The sequence below is a fragment of the Bos indicus x Bos taurus genome, chromosome 22 (assembly GCF_003369695.1).
Source record: "Bos indicus x Bos taurus breed Angus x Brahman F1 hybrid chromosome 22, Bos_hybrid_MaternalHap_v2.0, whole genome shotgun sequence".
Taxonomy (NCBI): Eukaryota; Metazoa; Chordata; class Mammalia; order Artiodactyla; family Bovidae; genus Bos; species Bos indicus x Bos taurus.
The window spans coordinates 58,030,243-58,048,738 of NC_040097.1; the positions used below are offsets into that span (position 1 = coordinate 58,030,243).

General features: G+C 43.6%; 2 protein-coding genes across 6 annotated transcripts in view; one reads left to right on the plus strand and one right to left on the minus strand.

Moving 5' to 3' along the window:
• The window catches only part of AZI2 (5-azacytidine induced 2), a 41,242-nt gene extending 38,461 nt beyond the window's left edge, over positions 1-2,781 (plus strand). For 3 of the 4 annotated variants that reach the window (XM_027523646.1, XM_027523647.1, XM_027523649.1), the window contains one exon: positions 2,028-2,781. In XM_027523646.1, the coding sequence (XP_027379447.1) occupies positions 2,028-2,440 (413 nt within the window). In that variant the 3' untranslated portion in view covers positions 2,441-2,781. The remainder of the gene's footprint in view (positions 1-2,027) is intronic. The other variant, XM_027523648.1, reaches the window with a different exon arrangement.
• A 5,053-nt stretch (positions 2,782-7,834) lies between these two features.
• Positions 7,835-18,496, minus strand: part of CMC1 (C-X9-C motif containing 1) — a 76,329-nt gene continuing 65,667 nt past the window's right edge. For both annotated transcript variants that reach the window (XM_027522875.1, XM_027522876.1), the window contains exons 3-4: positions 11,233-11,323; positions 7,835-8,101 (exon numbers count right to left, since the gene is read on the minus strand). In XM_027522875.1, coding sequence (XP_027378676.1) covers positions 7,981-8,101; positions 11,233-11,323 — 212 coding nt within the window. In that variant the 3' untranslated portion in view covers positions 7,835-7,980. The remainder of the gene's footprint in view (positions 8,102-11,232; positions 11,324-18,496) is intronic.

An 18,496-nucleotide genomic window follows, 5' to 3' on the forward strand; every position in this document is an offset into this window, starting at 1 on the left:
CGGAAACCGCTGATTCCAGCCGAACTACCCGAAGAGCAGCTCTTGATCGTATCTTATCGAAATCTTATCAAATGGGTTTGATAAGCGCAAGTTATGTAGTGTGTTCACAGCCTCCCATTCTCTGTTCTGTCTTCAGCCTCAGACCGGTCAGCTTCACACATGAAGGTGTTGCTGATGTGTTTCTTCAGCACTGCATTCTTTTCCCCTTGTGGCTTTCTTCGCAGCCGAGTGTTGCTTATGTGTTCAAGGCTGAGGTGTGAAGTTTGCTCTAGTTGACCTTTTACCACAACTACTTCATATATTAAAATAAAAAGACAGCAAGACACCAAAAGCTGTTTTCATTCCCGTGCTTCAAAATATGCCAAAGACTTAGCTCTTTACATTGTTTTCAAAAAGATAACTAATTGCTTGTTTGGTTATTTCCATTTTTGTAAACTTAATTTTTCTCTCCATAAACGATAATTTCGAATGGAGACTAGATGCTATTCATTTAGCCCTTCTAACCAAACAAAAATTTTCATTGCTTTTTCATATTTAACTGCTTAGCTGACTAAACCTTTTGAGTTTTGTGTTAACTAGTAGTGGGTACTTTGCCAAAGCTACTTTTTATACCTCAGAGAAAAATCAGTGCATTTGTACCTTTCATTACATAATGTAGTTCTGTACAGTTGTGCAGTGTAAATTTGAATGTCCTAAACTTTCAAGGCATGAGAGTAACTTGATATTTTTTTAAAAATCGTTAATTTAAAATTATTATTTGCACCTCAGAAACAAAGAGGGCACAAGAGAATTATGACTCGTTCTCTGGAATGTTTACTGTGGGGCGGGAGACAGTGGGACAGGATGAGACAGGAAAGAAGTTGAGAATTCCTTTCCCTTTCTACGGTTAGTTATTACAGATCAGCAGAGCAATAAGGTGCTTTGGCAGGCTCCAACTTAATTTATGATTCATTCTGTTTTTAGATTTTCCAGCGGCCAGGGTTACACAGGAGACAACTTTAAGTTGATGGTAGAAATAGCATTTCTCTTGAGAGAGACTCATAGAGTAATTCTTCAGTGAGTTCTCCTGTAACTCTTCTAACTTCCAGAAAGTAGTAAAGGAGCAGTGCTGTCCTCTTGTGTGGAAACGGCTCACTGTTATGTCGCTTCTGAGCTGGACGTTTCCAACAACAGCGCCAGGCCTGGGGCCACCACTCTGCTCCACAGAACTCAGTCTTCTGCGGAGTGGACGAGACGAGCTGCGGTCACCTTTCTCTAGAGCCACGTGTCACCACAGCCCAGAAGCTGAGCACTGTCACCTCCCATGAGAAAGGGCAGTAGCAAGCTTACCGTATCATGTGGTTGAGTTTCTTTTCTTTAAAACTGGAGTCAGGCACTGATTGCACATGGTGCCCCCTTGGCTCAGGGAGAGCTTCAGCTTTGCGTCCCCGGGCAGGTGCAGGCAGAGGGGCAGGCCCTCGCTGCCTCTGTGCCATCTGTGGTCTGTATTCTAAGCCATGACATGTTACTAAACACAGGGGGTTTTTTGCTTTTTTTTTAACTTGAACTATATTGTGACCATAGCAGATTTAACATTTACCATTTATAAGAAAAAAGATGATTTTATAGCTTTTAAACTATTTTATTCATAAAAGCCTTTATATATATATATAACAATACCTATATTTATATATATATATATATATAAACTTGATTTAGGTCTCAACAATTCACAGTATAATCATTCCTCGGAAAATTTACTTTTGGACCACCTTCCAGTTTTTTAAAATAGTAATTTCTTCAACTTCACTGTGATACGGGCAGGGCAAGATTACAGTGTCCATTTTGCAGACGAGAGATGAGCTATTTACCAAGAGGTAAATTTGAACTGAGGGCATCTGTCATCCCTCAAGTCCCAGGGCCATGGTGATTGCACTGATTTGGCAATGTCCATTTCCAGTTCTAGAGTGACCAGATTAACCAGATGTTTACTATTTTATGATTCTAACTGCCAGACAGCTGATGCTTAGCCTGTGTTTTCTTTTCAGCTTGCGCCCCAGCAGGATGCATGGAAGACCTGGGTAAAGACAGCACAAAACTGCACTTGTCGAATTTTACTGCAGCTTACAAAAGACATGCCCCCCTCTCACCAAATGGCAAAACGCTCTGTCATGCCACGCCTTCCCCCTTACCAGGAGACGCAAAGGTTTTATCAGAGAAGGCAGCTCTCCAGTCGTGGACAGATCACGAGCGATCCATTCCTCACGATGGCACAAACTTTCAGGAACACAACTCTTACAGTAGAAATTCCCTGGAAGATAATTCCTGGGTATTCCCAAGCCCTCCTAAATCAAGTGAGACGACATTTGGGGAAATGAAAAGTAAACCTTTGCCTTTACCCAACTTGCCACCACTGCATTACTTGGATCAACATAATCAAAACTGCCATTATAAACATTAATTCTGAAGAGATTCATGGTGTTCTCATCAGTGGTTTTCTGGGAAAATCATTAGCAAACAAAGCAGATTTTGATTAAATTTTTGGAGAGTTTTTCAGTATTTACATTTGCACATAATGTACCATATTATGTAGTTGATTTTTCAGTATGGAAGAACACCCTCCAGCTCCGTATTCTGGCTAAGAATCAAATATGTGTTAGTACTTAATAAATTAATAAACTTATTAAAAATCACAATTCTACCTTTGATGCTAATTGTACATTTCTGCCTCTCACATTGAGAATGGAACTGAAAGTTTGCAGACATGGTTTTACAAAGCGTATGAAATGCCTAACATAAAAAAGGAAACCATATCAGAGAAGAGTCATTATTAAGTTGCATAAAGGAACAGATGGAAATGTGAACAGATTACATTCCTGCTGACCTTTTAATGTGTACAGATAAGAAAATTATTACAGTGGAACAACAGTATCTGGTTTACTCCATCTATATGTGCTATTGTGTCTCAAAGTTTAAAATCTTTTTTTTTTTAATTTTTTTTTATTTTTAAACTCTACATAACTGCACTAGTTTTGCCAAACATCAAAATGAATCCACCACAGGTACACATGTGTTCCCCATCCCGAACCCCCTCCCTCCTCCCTCCCCACACCATCCCTCTGGGTCGTCCCAGTGCACCAGCCCCAAGCATCCAGCATCGTGCATCGAACCTGGACTGGCAACTCGCCTCCCACATGATACTTTACACGCCTCAATATCATTCTCCCAAACCTTCCCACCCTCTCCCTCTCCCACAGAGTCCACAAGACCGTTCCATACATCAGTGTCTCTTTTGTTGTCTCGTACATCGGGTTATTGTTACCATCTTTCTAAATTCCATATATATGCGTTAGTATACTGTATTTATGTTTTTCCTTCTGGCTTACTTCACTCTGTATAATAGGCTCCAGTTTCATCCACCTCATTAGAACTGATTCAAATGTATTCTTTTTAATGGCTGAGTAATACTCCATTGTGTATATGTACCATCACTTTCTTATCCATTCATCTGCTGATGGACATCTAGGTTGCTTCCATGTCCTGGCTATTATAAACAGTGCTGCGATGAACACTGGGGTACACGTGTCTCTTTCCCTTCTGGTTTCCTCAGTGTGTATGCCCAGCAGTGGGATTGCTGGATCATAAGGCAGTTCTATTTCCAGTTTTTTAAGGAATCTCCACACTGTTCTCCATAGTGGCTGTACTAGTTTGCATCATTTTTTAATCACAATGTTTATAAAATTTGAAGCTGCCATCTAGACTTTAAGACTTGAAATTACCTCACTGCAGCCAATTCTGTCCTGGTATTAATACATCCCTCAAGTCTTAACTGAAAAAAATGATGAAATAGTTGAAAAACTGTATGTTGTATGAATTAAACTTACAGTCATGTACATTATCCAGGTAGAAGTGGGAACAGCATCACACAGGCTTCCATCTAATCTTCAGCATATAGTGAAAACTCCACTGGGTATGTTACTGTGTAAAGCCGTTTGCTTCAAAGGGGCTACACCCGCCATTAACATAGAGCAGCTTATTCATCAATTAGACTTTATTTTGAAGTGTTAATGATTTGCTTATTGAGTAAGTGGTTTTTAATTAGCGAGGAATTTTAATTCTAGAAACCCAGTTCTTTGCTGTGTTGATGTTACGGTGGCGCTTCCCAGGTGATGAGAGCAGGAGCAGGGGGCGACATGAGGATGAGATGGTTGGATAAGACATCACCACTGACCCAGTGGACACGAGTTTGCACAAACTCTGGAGACAGTGAAGGACAGGGACGACGGACGTGGCTGCAGTTCACACGGTCGTGAAGAGTTGGACGCAGTTCACACGGTCATGAAGAGTTGGACGTGACTTAGCGACTGAACCACCACCACTGCCCAGGCGGCTCGGTGGCCAAGAATCCACCTGCCCACGCAGGCAGGACCCACAGGAGACATGGGTTTGACCCCTAATGGTAAGGATGACTTCATCTGGAAATTCCTCTGTATTTCAGGGTGATAGTATTAAGAATATTAGTAATAACTGTCTTCAATTCCTACATCTTTTGCCTGAGATAAAGCGTTTGATGTCAGAAGGCTTTTATCCTTTTTGACAGTTTCAAACACCTTGGACTCAAAAAGAATATTTCAGATCTCTTAATACACTAACTGAATAGCATCCATATATAAACAGTGTTCACCATTCGCCAGATATTTCTATTATCTTCCTCACTTATTCAGTCTTGTCTGTGATTAATGGAGTTGGTGTCAGATGCTGGAATTTATTCTGACCAATGAACACAATGAACACAGCTGACTCAGGGGAGTAGGATCTCCTGCCAAGTAATAGAACAAAACCCAATATGCATAAAACTAATCGGAGGCTCCAGGCTTCAGCTGAGGGAAGCAACTACCTGTGTAATAACAAAGCAGCAGAAGCTGTATCATGGCGGTGTAGGCTGTGCATTGTATCTAATCTCTCAGGGTAGCTTACTGGTTTGTCTGTTCCAAAAGCGAGATTGGGAATGTTCCTTAAAATGAGTCATATGACATAATGGCTTGATGAATGGTTTGAACAATACCAAGACATTGTTTACTTAAATTATTTTTGTTTGAAGTAGATGTGAAATACTGTCCTTGCCTAAATATTTCAGGGTTGGTGCTAATTATTAGTTGTTAACAAGACATCTTGTTAAATCAACTTTCGAAGAGACAGTGCTTTTGCATCTGAACAGTAAGGTAGTTGTCAAACAGGTGTGCTAGAAAGTCAGTGGTTGATGTTCCTACAGTTCAAAGAGCTATACAAATGATGTAAAACTGTAGGGAAAATTAACACCCCAATATTTTCCCCAGTCATAATTTTTAAATGCACCCTTTATGATCATTTCTGTTAATGGTGAGATTCAAAGAGAAATGAGGATGGCCCATCTGTGGCTTATTTGAAATGGAAAATTTTGTTGACTTATGTCCCACTAGCTGGAACTTACTCCACAGCAGTGGTCCCCAATATTTTTGGCACCAGGGACTGGTTTCATGGAAGCCAATTATTCTGTGGATAGGGCTGGGGGACGGTTAGGATGATTCAAGTGCATCACATTGACTGTGCGTTCTATTTCTTTATTTGTACTGTTACATCAGCTCCGCCTCAGATCCCAGAGGCTAGGGACCCCTGCTCCAAAAGATTCACTTGAAAATGTCTTCAATCTCCAGGGGTTTTTTTTGTTCTCATTTTTAAAGTCTTTGTTACAATATCGTTTGTTGTATGTCTTGGTTTTTTCGGCCTCAAAGCATATTGGATCCCAGCTCCTGCACTGGAAGGCAAAGTCTTAACCTTTGCACCACCAGGGAAGTCCGTAGTCTCCAGGTTTTTACAAGGATAACCCAGTTCTGCACTTCCATAACTCTAGACTGAAAAGAACATTGATAAACAAAAAAAGCCTCTTTATCCCCTCATTACCTAAAACAGAAGTTACATCTTTTCTAAAAGGAAACTGTAGTTCTGCTAGAAAGGAACCTAATTTGTAAGCAGAGCAGGGATGTGACTCCCTGAAAACCTGAGGGGCAGAGTGGGAGAGTTCAGACCTCAACCACCCAAGGGCCGAGTCCTAGGGAACAGAGCAACGTTCTCATCCAGAAGCGCCCTCTGGAGAAGACAGCTCACACAGGATGGAAGATGAGCGGCCTGCAGCTGCCCAGGAGAGCCAGGGTCAGGGGGCATGCGCGGTGGGGGCCAGCGGGAGGGGTGCCAGTGGACGGGAACGTGCTTCCCACAGGGCACGTGTTCTGTAAGCTAGTCTGTCCAGTAGCGGTAAGGACGTGACATCCGCACATTTGAACTGTCCACGTAAAAACGAAGCTGGCCCCTACAGAATAGCCACAGGTTGTATGTAGCTTTCAAAGTATCTTTCCCTTTCTTCATTTAAGTCATCGGACTGCTCGACAGAAAAAGGCCCCCAGCAGTGCACGGGCTTGCTTACCCCACACTGGTGCCTGCTGCCCTGGTCTCCTGCCTTTTCATCTGTACACAAGTGGTGCGATACCTACACGTGTGGGTGAGTTCCCCTCTTTCTGAGGTCCCCAAAATACCTAAGAGATTTCTGCACCTTGCCTGATAAAGGTGCTGGTTCAGGGCACCTAAGAGTTTCCAGTTTCTAGAGGGACCATGTAGAAAAGGAAAATGTCTCAATTCTACTTAACAAAAGTGTAATTTACCAAGTTGCTGTAAGTCGTAATTAGCTTGAAGGGAAAAGTTTCCTTGTATCTGGAAAATACAGATTACAAACCAGATATTTTAGCCAAAAACCAAAAAGATTATAATCTTGTTCATTCTGTTTCATGGGACTGGGGCCTAAGTTAAATCTTAGGCAGGAATTTCTATTTGTGATTTTAATAAGAACTACGTAAATGCGTATAAATATATATACATATATGTAAATACATATAAAGTAGCTGGAAACTAGTTGCAGTGGCTATGGTGAAGAGTTAACACTTGTATGAAAAAAAGCAACTTTTAATATAAAAGCCTGCAACCAAATCACTGCACTGGGACAGAAAATGTTTACACTCATCACTATGTTACAAAATGGCCATTCATCCTTATAAAGAAGACTTTTAAAACATTAAAATATTTTCAGTGGCAGAATTAACATGTCAGGTCATGGAGTGTTAATACATTTTAGGAAGTTTTCTATTAAAGATGTAAGCAGGGACTTCCCTGCTGGTCACTGGTTGGAACCTTCCCTGCCTGGGACAGGGGTTTGATCCCTGGTCAGGATACTAAGATCCCACAAGGCACAGGGCAGCTAAGCCTGAGTGCTGCAGCTGCGGAGCCCAGGCACCACAGCTAGAGTGTGCCCCACGATGAAAGAGCCCACACACTGCAGTTGAGACCTGATGCAGCCAAGTAAAAAAAAAAAAAGTAAAACTAATTCATGTATAAGCATGTATCTGTTTCCAAATAAGCCTTCTACTAATAGTCACTGAAGTGCATTTACCTCGTCCAAGACGCGGTCCTGCATATTCTACTTAGCTGCAACACAGTTAATCCTCACATCCACAGTCTTGGTAACTGTGGAGACTACTTGCATCCCAACTGCTTAGTTATTAATACAGTGGTCAAGCCGGGCTCGTGACCGTCCTGCTACACTGCCCAGGTACTGACTCCTCTGGAGACTGTCGGCTCCTGCTCTCCTTTCGTCACTTCTGGCTCCATGATGAGTCCATACACTGACGAGTAATATTTGTGTGGAAACCTAAAATTCATTGTCACTGTTAGAGAACTATAGTTGTGAGACCATCTATTTAAAATCTATTACGACCAGGCAAACCATGTCCCAGTTCCATGTCCAGTTATTGTCTTATCAGTCAATAACTTTGAGGTTAAAAAAAAAAAACTTTATTTCAGATAAAGTTATTTCCATAATTAAGGATAAAGGAAACGCACTTCCCTGAGTCCATTATTTCAGGTGACTGATTTCCATGAACACTGGCGTTCCTGAGCATCATCTTGAATATTTGCCTACATACTTGTGGGAAGCTTCTGTAGCCTTTTCTTGGTAGGAATTCCAGTTCTTCTGAATTCCTCCCTTTCCTTCAGGTATTCCATTTTGCATTCTTCATAAAAGGCTGGATCTTTATAGCTGCGAGAAGGAAAACAAAAATCTTTTAAAGCAAATCACTTTGCAAGCATGTAAGATAAGCCTGCTTTAATAATAAATTCAGACATCCAGTTCATCAAGCACAATCTTTACAAGCTGGTTGTTTTAGTCATAGTCATAAATTCATTGTAAAGATGAGGCTACCAAATGAAAGGAAAAAAAAAAAATAACGGTTCTTTCTTGAATAGCAATGTCCCAGGATAGGACAGTGGGGAGCAGGGCCCCGTGTGAGCAGACGTCACCATGACATGCACACAGCACGCCGTGTGGCCCGGGGCACCAGGGAGGACAGAGTAAAGAGGAGAACGGGCAGCTGTCCGGAGACGTGTGAGCTGCGTTCTGAAGGACCAACAGCAATCCGCACAGAAGGCCCCCGAGGAAGAACCCACAGACGAGGGAAGCCGAGATGTGTGGAGAACTACGTGTAGCTGGTACCACGACAGGTCACGGGCTGGACAAAGGGCCTGAGGGGCAGCTGGAAAGGCGAGGGCCACATCATGGCAATCCATTCCTGCCCCATGAGAAGCCCAATCTGCCCTCCCGGGCACTGTGGACCACACACAGGCCAAGGAGCGCCAGGGGTCAGGAAGGTTACAGGCCAAATGCCCAATAAATACTCCAATAATCCAGACAGGAAATGACAAGGCCCAATGATCTAAAGGAGTCAACTTTCTGGTGAAAAGGATGCAGTGGAGCTGGGAGAGATTGGGGAAATGCAATCAGGAAGATCCTGAATCCCAGATGATCAGAACTCCCAAAGACACAAGGCAGGAGTCAGAGGAGCTGCGTTCAGTATGGGACCCACAGGAGAAAGCAGAGAAATGCCGTGACCACAGGAAGCACTGACTTTCACGGGGTGCAGACTGAGCTTTCTCAGATTGAAGAAGGAGAGGAGACCCTGGGGAAGTAGCTTTCAGGAAGAGGTTCAGGAGGAAAAGATGGAGAAGAAGTAGGCAGAGACACTGGGCAGACAGGATGAAAGGGGGTCTAGTAACAGAGAAAGAATGTAAAAGACACATGCTGGAACCTTTGGAAACACAGCTCCAGGTGGTGAGGGCAGAAGCCAGACATGGTTACTGAGGGACGAGCGAGATGAGATGGGGGAAATGAAAGAACACGAACCATCGATGCTTCCCGTGTCACTGGGCAGAGATGCCAGAGGGTGGTGCTTCCACCCACAAAGTGTCTCTTGTGGTAGGGCAAAGGCGCCTCTTGTGCAAAGCAGGTAGGGCAAAGCAGCAGGTAGGGCAAAGGCGCCTCTTGTGCAAAGACCAAAACACAGTATTTCTTCAAGTTTGCTGAGACTTGTTGTGCTAGTGCTAAGTCATTTTAATCGTATCCAACTCTTTGTGACCCTATGGACCATAGCCTTCCAGGCTCCTCTGTCCAAGGGATTCTCCAGGCAAGAACACTGGAATGGGTTGCCATTTCCTTCTCCAGGGGATCTTTCTGACCCAGGGAGCAAATGCGCATCTCACTGGCAGGTTGAGATCTGCACTGGCAGACAGGTTCTTTACCACTGAGCCACCTGGTGGAGACTCGTGGTCAAGTAGAATTCTTCCTCAGCAGCTCTCATTCCCTTCCCACATTCCCGTCCCTCCTCTCGGTTTCCTCTCTGCTCCTCTCTCTTCCAAGCAGCGGCAGCCTCCCCCCAACCCCCAGCCCCCCGGATGGTCTAGGACCTCTCTTCCCCCTCTCAAGGGTGAGAGACAGCGGGATATTCCAATGATTAATATTCACATAGCAAAAGCTGAAAATAACACAGACGAACTTTTAACAAGAGCCGGCGTCTTCTGAGTACCTGGTATCGATACCCTCTACGTCCCCATTGCTGGAGTGACGTGTTTCCACGTAAGGAATGATCTCCTGCTGGAGCGCAAGGACCCTGCCCAGGGCACAGCAGAGCTGAACCCCAGGGGGCCCGGGAGACCAGCCTGCTGCCCTCTCCAGTCCTGCTCCCAGCTTCAGGGCCACCCTGTCCCAACCGAGAGCAACAGGCACAACGGAGACTGAAACTGAGCTGTCAAAAGCCATGAGTCAGGTGCCCAGGGAAGTTAACAGTCACACAGACGTGCAAGAGGCCCACATGCATCCAGTGTCTCCTGGGGGCTCCAGGGACCAGAACTCTTATTTCTCCACAGTTAAATGCTCAGTGCAGGTCTGGGCTCATAAAAAAGAGCAGCTATTAGAATTGTTTTTATTTATGATTAACTTGAGAAAAGAGTGGACTTGGAGTATGTTTCCGTATCTATAAATGCAGATAATCAGTATTCTAAGAGCGCGTAAATCCATGTGTACCTTATTTTTTATCAAAAAAGTAAACAATTTAAGATTCAGATAATCACCACTTTCTTTTTATGTAATCATCTAAGAAGTATCTGACATAGATGCTTGCAGGCCAGGGGAGCCGAGTACAAAAGGTACTGATCTGTTCTGACCTCACAGTCGTCTGATCTCACAACGACTGCCAGCTCCCTGCTCATGAAAGCGCTGCGCCCGCCACACCCCGTCAGAAACGTGGGTGATGATGAAATCTGGGGCGACGAGCAGAAAGCACCTGCATTCAAAGAACTCCACACACTTTTACTTTAAGACTCAACAAACTACAATGAAGTATCAGTGAGCACATTTAAGAACTATTTTTTAAAGTAATTTAACTTCAGAAATCTAAATATACCTTTGTTTCCTTTGTTTGATTTATTACAACTCTCCTAGAAGTTAAATATATTCATCCAAAAGATCCTAAGGCTGGTAAAATTACCTTTTCATTAAAAGATAAACATAAGCATAATATATTCAATAGATTAACCTGTTCATGAAAAGGCATTTATTAAATCCTATGAAAAATCATGTATTTTTATGGCTGACCTAATATTTTAATCAGATAAAATGCTGACAAACACACATAACTTGAAAAGACCCTTCATAAATATGTTGTGCCCCTTGTAGAAGCATCTTTACCAAATTAAAATTTTAGACTCAGCCAACAATACGATGAATCTGGTGGGGGAGAAGTACAGAATATATGACACAGAGTGAGTTAAATAACACTCTCACCTCCAACACATTACACACATACACGCAGGAACACAAACACCAAGGCTACTACTTACTAAGATGTTAGACAGTCTTTCAGTGCAGAATTCTCTTTCCGGCATTTTACTACCATAAGGACTCCAGAGTCCTTGCAACACTTAGTGAAATCTGAAATAAAAAATTTGGAAGAGAAAAAATGATCTGTAATTACATCTCTGTAAGTTTAAACAGCTCTAAAATCTTCATTCATTTAACATCTCTAGCCTAGATTGTGCTCGGCACTCACACAGTACATGGTCCACAAAAGACATGAACGTGAATAAAAGGTGGTAGATCTGAAAGGAGGGAGGGGACCCCTGAGGTAAAGAAGGAGTTGCTTCACAGTGACACACGGAATGCAGAGATGAAGCAGGATTTCTAACTCAGACATACTTCATTTCCCTGAGGTAAAGAAGGAGTTGCTTCACAGTGACACACGGAATCCAGAGATAAAGCAGGATTTCTAACTCAGACATACTTTATTTACCGCTTTGCATTCATGTCTCTGTGTCATACTTTGGTAATTCTTGCAGTATTTCAGACTCTATCAGTATTATAATTGTTATGTTGACCTGTGATCAGTGATCTTTGATGTTACTACTGTAACTGCAGACACGGAGAAAACAGCAGGAGAGCTAGAATTAGAAGTGGAGCCTAAAAATGGGATGGACTGCTTCGTCTCCTGATCACACCTGACCAGAGAAGTTGCTTAAGAGTGAACAAAGACTGTGGGGTCCTGAAATGGAGTCTACTTCTGGTGAAGATGCTATAAACCTTGCTGAAATGACAACCGAGGGTTTAGAATATTACAGAAACTTAGTTGAGAAAGCAGCAGCAGCAGAGTTTGAGAGGACTGACTCCAGTTTTGAAAGTTCTCCACCAAATCAAATGCCACCAACTGGCACACTGAAGGCAGAAGAGAAATCGTTCCTAAAACGAAGAGTCCTGTGCAGCAAACTTTATTACTGCTCTCTTATTCTAAGAAACCCACATCAACCTTCAGCAACCCCACCCTGATCAGTCAGCAGCCACCGACATCAAGGCAAGACCCGCTTCCTGCAAAAAGATTACGACTCAGTGAAGGATCAGGGCTCAGAGGAGCGTTAGCATTTTTCAGCAATAAAGTATCCTTACTGAAGGCATGTACAGTGTTTTTTAGATGTAATACTATTACACACTTCATAGTCTACAATGCAGTGTGGATATAACTTTTATATGCACTAGGAAGCCAAAGACTGCGTGTGACTCGCTCTACTGTGATGCTGAGTGTTTTGCATTGGTCTGGAAGCAAACCACAGCATCCCCAAGGTCTGTCTACAGAGAGGAAGCATGTACTCCATGGATGAACAACAGATCCCACTGTGCAGCACAGGGAACTACAGTCAGTGTCCTGTGATAACCACCATGGAAAAGAAGATTTTAAAAAGAATACACACACACATACACACAGATACGTGTGTGCGTGCTCAGTCACTTTAGTCATGTATGACTCTTTGCAACCCCATAGACTGTAGCCCGCCAGGCTCCTCTGTGCATGGGATTCTCTAGGCAATAATACTGGAGTGGGTCGCCATGCCCTCCCCCAGGGGATCTTCCTGACACAGGGATCGAACCCGCGTCTCCTGTGTCTCTTGCATTGCAGGCAGGTTCTTTACCACTGAGCCACCAGGGAAACCCATAAACATATGTGTATACACACACACACACACACATATACACCCATAAACATATATATATATAAAACGGAGTCACTTTGCTGTAATTGTAAATCAACTATACTCCCAATTTTTTAAAGTAAAAGAGTATATTCCAGAAGAGATGAGTAGGGAGAGTGAAGGGGGTTGTATCAGACACAGCCCCTCCTGGGGTCCAGTTTCTATGACTACTGATGGCATCCTTCAACCCCGTTTCCTTCAGACAACCTGCCATGGTCCTTTACTTTGACCCCAGGCTTCCCATCCCATTCCTGAGTCAACTCTGAGGTGACCCAGAATCTAAATGGCTTTCTATCACATTTCCATTCTGGCAGTTTGCCCCTCAAATCCTACTGGCCCCCTCGGGGTCCTGCCTTCTCAGGAGCCCCGACCCACAGAACCCTGGTGCCGGAGTCCAGTCACAGCGCCCGCTGCTCAACCTGGCCTGCGCTGGGGCAGACCAGCTTGCTCCTCAGCCCCTCCTTGGGTCGGGCACGGGGAGCCCCTTCTCTAGCAGCGACTCTCCCCAGCTGTCTCGGTCCTCCCCCTCCCCTGTGGTCTCTAGTCCCAGCCTCGGCCACCTCATCTGTAACCAGCCATGTCCATGTCAGACTTTAAAATACGACACCATCCTCACCAAGAAGCTTGTATCATCATTTAGTATAAAATTATCCGGATTCTCTTCTTACCCTTCCAGCTACTATGGAATATGATTTATAATCATCTTAAAACAAGCAGGTAACTTCAGGAGTCCCCATGAAGACACATAACGTGTAACAAGTGGCTTTGAACACAAGCAAACTGAAAACGACGGACATTTGTAAATGCACAAGAAATTCGAGGGGCTGTGCTGGACCGAGAGGCCTCGGGCACAGACGTCCGTCTGTCTGCAGCATCAGCGCAGTCTGCGGGGTGTGGACGGGCGGAAACCAGGCCTGCTGGTGCAGGACGGGCCTGACTCCAGACGGAGGGCACGTCTGGTCACAGCCGTGGCGCAGCGATGCTCCAGTGCGGGTCACGGGCTCCGTGAACTAGATGTTCACCAGTCTCAGGACTGCGACCATTTGCTCTGAGTCCTGAACTGAATCAGGCATCTTTTACACTCATCGACACACGCTCTTGTGGTCTCTGTGCCGATGAGCTGGGCATGTGGCCAAATCAGAGCAAAGGAGACTTCCTGTGTCCTCTGCGACGCAAAAAGGCAAAGCAGGGGCTTCCCTGGTGACTCAGTGGAAAAGAAACCTGCCTGTCAGCGCAGGAGACACGACCTCGATGCTTGAGCTGGGAGGATCTCACATGCCGTGGACCAATTAAGCCTTGTGCAACGCAACTGCTATGAGCCTGCACTCTAGAGCCTGGGTGCCACCGCTACTGAAGCCTGTGTGCCCTAGAGCCTGTGCTCCGCAACCAGAGAGCCACCGCAGGGAAAAGCCACACACCGCAACCAGAGAGGAGCCCCCGCTCACCAGAGCTGGAGAAAAGCCTGCACAGCAACAAAGGCCCTGCACAGCCAAGAATAAACATGTAAAACTATTTTTTTCTAAAAAAAGGGAAAAAACATTTCTCTTTTAAAAAAAGGCAAAGCCAATGCAGGATCAGGTCCTTCTCATCAGAGGTCCTGAAGAGAGGCAGCAAGCCCACTGGAAAGCCCACTAGCCTGCACTCTGGAAGTCATTAGCATCCTTCCACGGTACTGTTCTCCACACAGCCTGATGCGAAGACCTGCCTTTCCAGAGGCAAGGGTTACGATCCTAAGCAAGAATTAAAGCATGAGCTACCCTCAATGGGAGCGTGAACAAAGTTAATCCAGAGGTGACGAATGTTCAACGGTGGTGACGGGCCGTGGGCTGGCTCCTCGCAGCCCACTGTCATTCGGAGACCTGGACCGGCTCACTCGGACAATAGCATCCACAGAAAGATCGTGGGCATCAGGGACCTCCCCTCGTAAACACGTGCGCATTAACCAAACCCCAGTCCCTTTCCAGAAAACACGAATGCAAGGGCTCCTACCAACAGTATATTCTCTGAATTCAACACTCAGTACTCTAACACTTGACAAATTTACAAGCGAACGCTCAGGCACTGACTTACGTTAAGACCTGTTTTCTCTAACGTGACTAAAAATGTCCTCAAGTAGGGAAGTGGCTCCAGATAGCACGTGTGTGTTCCGATGGCCATAAAGGCACAGTCTCTGCGTTTTCACACTTGTCCAGATCTCCTCAGGAGTAACTGTGACTGGCCCGAAGCCTCAAGCTGTTTGTAAGGTTTCTGTCACTTGTTTAGCGACACTATTTTAATGAGGATCCATCTTTCAAACCACATTAGCAAACCTTCATATAATGGTGATGTCGCCAGCTGATTTCTACAATGGTATTCTGAAACAAGCCCAATTTAAATCACTTCTGTCTCTCAATATTAAGTGTTAAAAAGTTTGTACACCTGTAAATAAATATTCACCTTTAACCACTATGAAAATGAACTGTCATTCACTTACATATACCTTAATGTAATACAAATAAATATCAGTAAAGAGTGACAGTAAAGAGATGATTAAAAGTTATTCCAAACTTTAAAGAAGTTTGGGTTTAAAGACAGCATTCAAGACTTTTTTCTTTAAAATATCAAGAACATGAAATTCTTTCTTTTGAAATTCCTTTCTCTGAAAGAAACCACTGAATGTCATATAAAATAAACGATGGGAAACATATTCTGTGAGCAGGATAAAGTCTGCATCAAGTGAAGCTAGAGAAAACAGAGATAAAGTCTTCTCCCAACTTTAGTCTAAGATAATCGGCAAAAGAACCATACTGTAATTAAGTACAAGAATACATAATTTCCAGTTTATATAAGAAAAACTTAGGGGAACTCCATATAAAAGCAGTAAGAGAGAAATGGTTTGGAATTCATTGCTTTTCACTCATTTAATTTATGAACTTTGGAATGTATGTTAATATTTAAATAACTGCCATAATTAGGTTTCCTGATTAAGCCGAGGATGAGCAACAAAGTGTGGATGGGAGCAGGAAAACTGACCTTCCACACGTCATCAGTTTCAAGCAACATACAATTTGGCAGACACAGTCATCCAGGTAGGACGATAGCATTCAATGAGAGATATCAATTTAAAAACATACCAGATTAAAAGAAGTAATTCCAATGTTTCATTATTTCTGAACCACTCCTTTTATAATTCAAACAATTTATATTTTCTAAACAATCCTGAGCTTATGAATTTTTACACAACTATCTTTAGACATAGCACTTATTTCTAACTTTCTAGTACTTTTATTTCCTCAATAAGTGAAGTACTTAATAAAGTACCTATTTTGTTTCAGGCATTATAAAAAGCAGAGCTCTATTTAGGTACCAATGTAATTTAGAATTTTTGACATGTAAGTTCTGTGTAATATTTCTATGACTAAACCACCATCTTGATGGTCTCACTTTTAAATCTGGAACTTCAATCTAATCGAAAAGAAAGACATTTAGGAGGTCTTGCTTACTGAAGAAATGTAGCAAGAAGATTTTTAAATCACCCTCAATTCAAAACATTTCATCAACTGCACAACAGGAAATCTTAAGCATAAAACTGCTTCCTTATAGAAAACTAGATAAAAATAAAAACAGAAATGTACTTGAAATGATGGATAAATGATCTGCCAGCAAACATTCTGACAACAACAAAATTTCAGAGACAGTTTTTCGAGAGATCCATAAAATTAATCACTCAATGGAAAACATAACACGCAGAAGCCACCTCATCTTTCTCGAGGCTCAGTCACCAAAACAGTGACTTCCTAACTGAACTCACGCCTTCAAAACGTTTCCATTTCCAAAGGTGAGTCGAAAACACTGCAGACGGGGGAAATCACCAAAATGCCATCACGTCAACGCTCAGCAGAGGATCCAGCTACAAATACCTCATTTATCTGTTCCTTTTTTAGTTTTTACTTTTATACTGGCGTATAGTTGACGAATAGCGTTGTCAGTCTCAGGCGTGCAGCAGAGTCAGTCATCCGTATATGCACACCTGCTCTCTTTCAGATTCTTTTCCCACATAAGTCATTACAGAGTATTGAGAAGAGTTGCCTGTGCTACACAGTAAGTAGGTCCTTTTTAATTATCTACTTTATATACAGTAATATGTATATGTTAATCTCATATCATTTATTTCTTAAATTATCAGAGTAGAATGAAAATGAAAAGTCACTTACATTCCTGCCTCGTAATAGTAACAACAATAGCTAACACTTCTCTTTACTGTGTACCAGGCACTAGCCAATGAGTTAGGACAGGCTTTCACAGGCATTAACTGATTAAAGTTTTTTTTCATGCATTCTTTCAGTACTTATACACAGGCTCATAAAAACGCCACTCGTTCACTCCGCTTGGGGACGGGAGGTGGGGCAGGGCGGGCGTGTGCCAGCCACGACCGCAGGCGGTGTTCCGCGTCGGGCTCCGTCCTGAGGCAGTGGAAGCCCTCAGAGGGGCTCCGCACAGCGGAACGGCATGATCAGGCTTTCTTCTGCAGAGAACTACGTGAGCTGGAAGGCAGAGAGGTGGGGGCAACAGGGAAACCGGTGAGGAACTGAGCACAGTAGTCAGACAGAGACGGCAAGGGGGCGAGGCAGGGAGCGGCTCTGGAGAGGCGCGGACAGCTACCAGGGGGCCGTGACGGACACGGGGACACCGTCAAGACACAGGGTGACAGACGGGGGTCGCGGATGACGCCGACGCCTCCGCTGGGCGCAGCCGGCGGGTCCGATGTCTCAGAGACACTAGAAAAGGAACGCACGCGATGAGGGAAAAGATCAGCGCGTGTTTCAGACACGTCCAGCTGGGAGGAGCCCGTGAAACACCCAAGTGGATTGTCGGGCTGAGGCAAGTGGAAGACACTGGTGTGGCATCAGTCACTTATGAAAAATAAGGAAAAGTAAAGAGGGCCCAGGTAACCACTAGGCTGCCAATATTCAAGGGTCAGTGGAAACACGGGCACCTGAAAGACGGGAGGACCTCGGGGCATCACAGAAGGTAAGGGGACCAAGAGGCTGACCCTCTGAGTAGAGATCAGGGTCCACTGGACCCAATTTTAATTTCTGAGTTTCTCAGAGTAGTTCTAACTATTTTAAAGATATTTTGATTTTCATTTTTTCTGAGGCCTTCCAAAAAACCAAAGAAAACAGATACTTTGTAATATAATAAAACTCATTTCTATCTTGCAATTATCATATGGACTCACTAGAACTTTGTGTAAAGATAAGATACAACAAAGACTCAATGATCTTTTTCCTACATTTTGAAACTTTTTACTAGATCATCCTAGGACTTCTTTCATCATGACTCATCAATTATTTTCAACTATGCTAAAACTGACTAAAATAAGAAAACATAATGATGGAATCAGCTAGAAAGAAAGTGAAATCGCTCAGTCGTGTCCGACTCTTTGCGACCCGTGGACTGTAGCCCACCAGGCTCCTCCGCCCATGGGATTCTCTAGGCAAGAATACTGGAGTGGGTTTCCATTTCCTTCTCCAGGAGATCTTCCTGACCCAGGGATCGAACTCGGGTCTCCCTCATTGCAGGCAGATGCTTTAACCTCTCAGCCACC